We start from the raw sequence: 4,110 nt of genomic DNA, 5'->3' as shown, positions 1-4,110 counted from the left end.
TCACAACGTAGAATTCTCTTTCTGTGTTGCGAAGAAAAGGCACTGAACACCTTTTGTAGAGAACACCTTTCTGCGTAGGCGGCCTGCGGCCGCACTTAGGGATTATAACCATCACAACGTAGAATTCTCTTTCTGTGTTGCGAAGAAAAGGCACTGAACACCTTTCTGCGTAGGCGGCCTGCGGCCGCACTCATGAACCAAAAAGACAAGAACACGCTGGCAGGAGAGTAGCCCGTTAGAATCGCATTTAGGAAAAAAGTTTAACGATTTTGACATTAGCCGTTTGTTTACATTTCTTCGTTGTTTACAATTTGGTGGTGGCTTTTTACTGCAATTTTCTTCATTTTCGCCCGTGACAACGTGTGTACACATAAGATAAAGAATAATTTAACACAACGGCATGATTTATAGAAGAATTTGCATAATAAAAATGATTATTCATGCGTTCAACAATTTCGCGGTTTTCTCCGTTCTCTTCGTTGTTTACTTCTTACAACAAAGATGGCGTCGAGATTTCGGCGGCTAGAAAATAACTTTTTTCTTTCTTTCCTTCCCGCGTGATCTTGTGTCTTTCGTTCATGGGCCGCACTTAGGGTTTGTAAGCTTTTTTTTTATAATTATTTTACATTAATTCAAATTTTGTAAGAACTATACAACATATATATAAAGTACGTATAGCAAATTCAAGGGAATCAAATTTGCTATTAAATGAGATCAAATCCATTCATTCGTTTTTGAGAAATCTTGATTTCAAAAATTGCTTATTTTGAACTTTAACCTTTGATAATTCTTGTTGTTGTTGTTTGCCCAAAAAAAGAAGTATACCGTTATACTCAGCTCAATCATCTCTATCGATTCCAATATTTTTTTTTTTAATTTGAGATTTGGAGCCCAACAGCATTTGTGCCCAGCAAATTTATCAGAATCCATAATTTTTTTCAAAATATTTAAAATCAATCAATTTTACTATAAACAAGCACATGGTGATGTGTTTTCAATTTTTCCACTTTGTTTTCCTTCATACAGCGGAGTTCGAAAAACAACTGATACCTGGCAATGCTGCAAATTTTTCCGCAAGGGTTGCAGCATGTCGAATATGCGTTTTTCGTAACGTAGCTACGAATTACGAATTACGAAAATTCAGGTTCTAGAATAAGGGGGCTAGTTTCCGCTCCGCACTGCGGACGAGCTTCCGATCCACGCTCGTAACGTCTCTCATATGCTAGTTTCTTGTTAGAATGGAGTGGCGCAATGGCAGTCTTATACAGGGTGTCCCAGAAGTAACCTGCCAAACTTGAGGAGAAGGCAGGTAGGGTGGTGAGCTCCTGATAAGCCAAAATTTTTCTGGTGTCACCGTTTTTGAAATATTATAATTTTTTTCGAATTAAAAAAAATCGTGCTTTTTCATGTATTTTCTTTAACTGCATCTACAAACAAGGCTATACTTAGTAAATTTTTTATGTAAAATACTTTCAGATAGTTGCTTCTCCATACTCAAATGCAATGCTGTTAAAATATATTAAGGAACCATTATAAAATTAGGACTATATTGGGATTTTTAACTTTTTGATATTTTCTTCACCAACTTTGACTATCTCTGGTGGAAAAAAAATGTACTGAGCNGTTATCAAACGAATACTTTGCCGTAGAGGGGACGCCATTTGGTCACCGAGATCATCCGACTGGCCACCGTTGGACTTTTTATGACGCTACTCGGATGGCCGTATTTATACGAATAAACCTCAAACTTCCCAGCTTTTGAAAATCAACATTTGTCCATTTATGTCCAAGATATCGCCAAATATACCAAATACACATATGTCAACAATTGATAGAAAAAGTCCTGAAAGCTTTAAAGTCACAAAACTAAACACCCCTATGCTGTAATCCGTCGTAGATTCGATTTTGCTACGAATCTTAAAATTGGTATGCTGTAATCCGCGTTGCCGTATCGTAATTTCGAAATTCGGAGACCATCTTCGGAATTCGTAACGTAACGTGAATCCGACGTAGCTGTAATTTGTATGTATTTGTCGGAAATTTTCTACGAAGAGCAACTGGTGTCGGAGCGAAGCGAATTCTTTTAAAATATCAATAAAATAAAGTGTGTAAAGGAAAAAATATGTAAGTNAAAAAAAAGTTATAGCCGCTTTTGTGGGTAAAGGACTTAGACACGCTAGAATATATTTAACAGATTTAAATTTAAGTTGGTGTTGTTACCGACCAATAACATGCTAAATAGTACAAAGGTACATTATTAAATGCTCCTGACATTATTTTATGTTACTTACCGGAAATTGGACCCTTCGAACATTGTGTTATTAATACGTCGCATGAATATGCGTATATTCACCTAATTTACGGTGAAGCTTGCTGTAATGCCAGAGCTGCTCAAAGACTCTATGCAGAGCGATACCCAAATCGTCGGCATCCGGGTCGTGAAGTATTCGCCCGGACCCATAGAGAAATATATGAAGGTAAGTGATTTTTACACCTTTCTTGTTTGCTTGCTTGTTAACTATCATTTTTCACTTTTTTTAAGTCGTGGCGGCGAAACAGGACGTCCTGCATACAACTTTTTTCCATTCGAAATAATAAGAGAGGCACCTTTCTGAAATATTTATTAAATGAGCAATTTTTTTATGTAATGTAAAGTTATAGCTCAGTACATTTTTTTTCACCAGAGATAGTCAAAGTTGGGGAAGAAAATATCAAAAAGTTAAAAATCCCAATATAGTCATAATTTTATAATGGCTCCTTAATATATTTTAACATTGCATTTGAGTATGGAGAAGCAACTATCTGAAAGTATTTTACATAAAAAATTTACTAAGTATAGCCTTGTTTGTAGATGCAGTTAAAGAAAATACATGAAAAGGTACGATTTTTTTTTAATTCGAAAAAATTTAAATATTTCAAAAACGGTGACACTTTTACCTGAAAAATGTTTGCTTATCAGGGAGCTCACCACCCCACCTGCCATCTCCTCAAGTTTGGCAGGTTACTTCTGGGACACCCAGTATGTGTTTATTGCATGCTCGTATAATAAACTTTTGAATTTTTGTAAGCTACTGCAGCTTGTCATATCTATGGGCAGCTCGTTATACATTTTTAGCCCTCCTTTATCTTAATTAATGGTCATTACTTACTGTATGCCATTGGTCTACTGACTTAACTGCTCCTCCAATGGCGTTTAGTTTACCGGCCATTTCCACCCACTTTTTCTGCGACTGCATCTTTCCATGGAGCTGCTGGAACTTTCCGCTGGATATACCCGGGTTTTCCACAAAAAAGTCAATCATGGCAGTGAGCTGCTCTGGTGATGCCCGGCTCCTTTTGGGTTGGCTTTCCATTAAATCGGTTTTTGGCTATTTCCACAAAATTATCACGAATTTCGTCGTGAAACTTGACGGAGGTGTTAAGAATCGTATATATTTACATTATTTATCACTCTTTTCACTTTATTAGTAATAGTATTTAACTAATTCGTTGGTAAATTCTTTGCAGTTTCACTAGCGAAGTTTCATATGAAAAAGAGCACTTAACACATATTTTTATAAATATATGATCATTGCAATGTTCACGTGTATTTTGTGTACATTAAATGTATTTTATTTTATTTTTTAACAATATACAACGCGTTTAATAATTTCACTCTCAGTATATCCAGTAAAAAAACTGTGGTGAAGTCCTTTATGGGGATAAAGTTTCCAGAGGTGAAATTTTAGGTAGCACACAATTTCTTACATGCATGGTTGCTTTTCAGCACTCATGAAAGAAACTTAAGAAATATTTGAAAAAAAAGTTCATATAGTACATTAATTTTGGAAAGAAATACCATATAATGTATGTACTCTGGTTAATAATATCAAAAAATGTATTAGAACCACCGGTTAATGTTATATTTGATACAAATTAATATTGCTGCCCCGAACGCTCTGCGCCTTGCCACTGAATACTAGTTTACTTAAAATTACATCCCTGGTCCTTGTTCTTTCTGTATCGCATCGTGGTGAATTCACATTTCTCAGAAATTTGACAACAAAACAAAACAAAGCGAGTATTTTATTTGCTAATTTTTGCGATTTCTATTGTTTAATGTAAATTTAT

The 4,110-nt window shown here is 35.4% G+C and overlaps 1 protein-coding gene across 2 annotated transcripts in view; it reads right to left on the bottom strand.

Moving 5' to 3' along the window:
• The window catches only part of LOC108361850 (uncharacterized), a 66,485-nt gene that overhangs the window by 60,963 nt on the left and 1,412 nt on the right, over positions 1–4,110 (bottom strand). Inside the window, exon 2 of one of the 2 annotated variants that reach the window (XM_017614613.1) lies at positions 3,150–3,650. In XM_017614613.1, coding sequence (XP_017470102.1) covers positions 3,150–3,353 — 204 coding nt within the window. In that variant the 5' untranslated portion in view covers positions 3,354–3,650. Of the gene's footprint in view, positions 1–3,149; positions 3,670–4,110 lie in introns of those variants that run through there. The other variant, XM_017614614.1, reaches the window with a different exon arrangement.

Source organism: Rhagoletis zephyria, unplaced genomic scaffold, assembly GCF_001687245.7.
Source record: "Rhagoletis zephyria isolate East Lansing unplaced genomic scaffold, Rhagoletis_zephyria_1.1 Rzeph_scaffold_00863, whole genome shotgun sequence".
Lineage (NCBI taxonomy): Eukaryota > Metazoa > Arthropoda > Insecta > Diptera > Tephritidae > Rhagoletis > Rhagoletis zephyria.
Note: the sequence above shows the minus strand (reverse complement) of the source record. Positions and strands in the feature narration are given on the sequence as shown.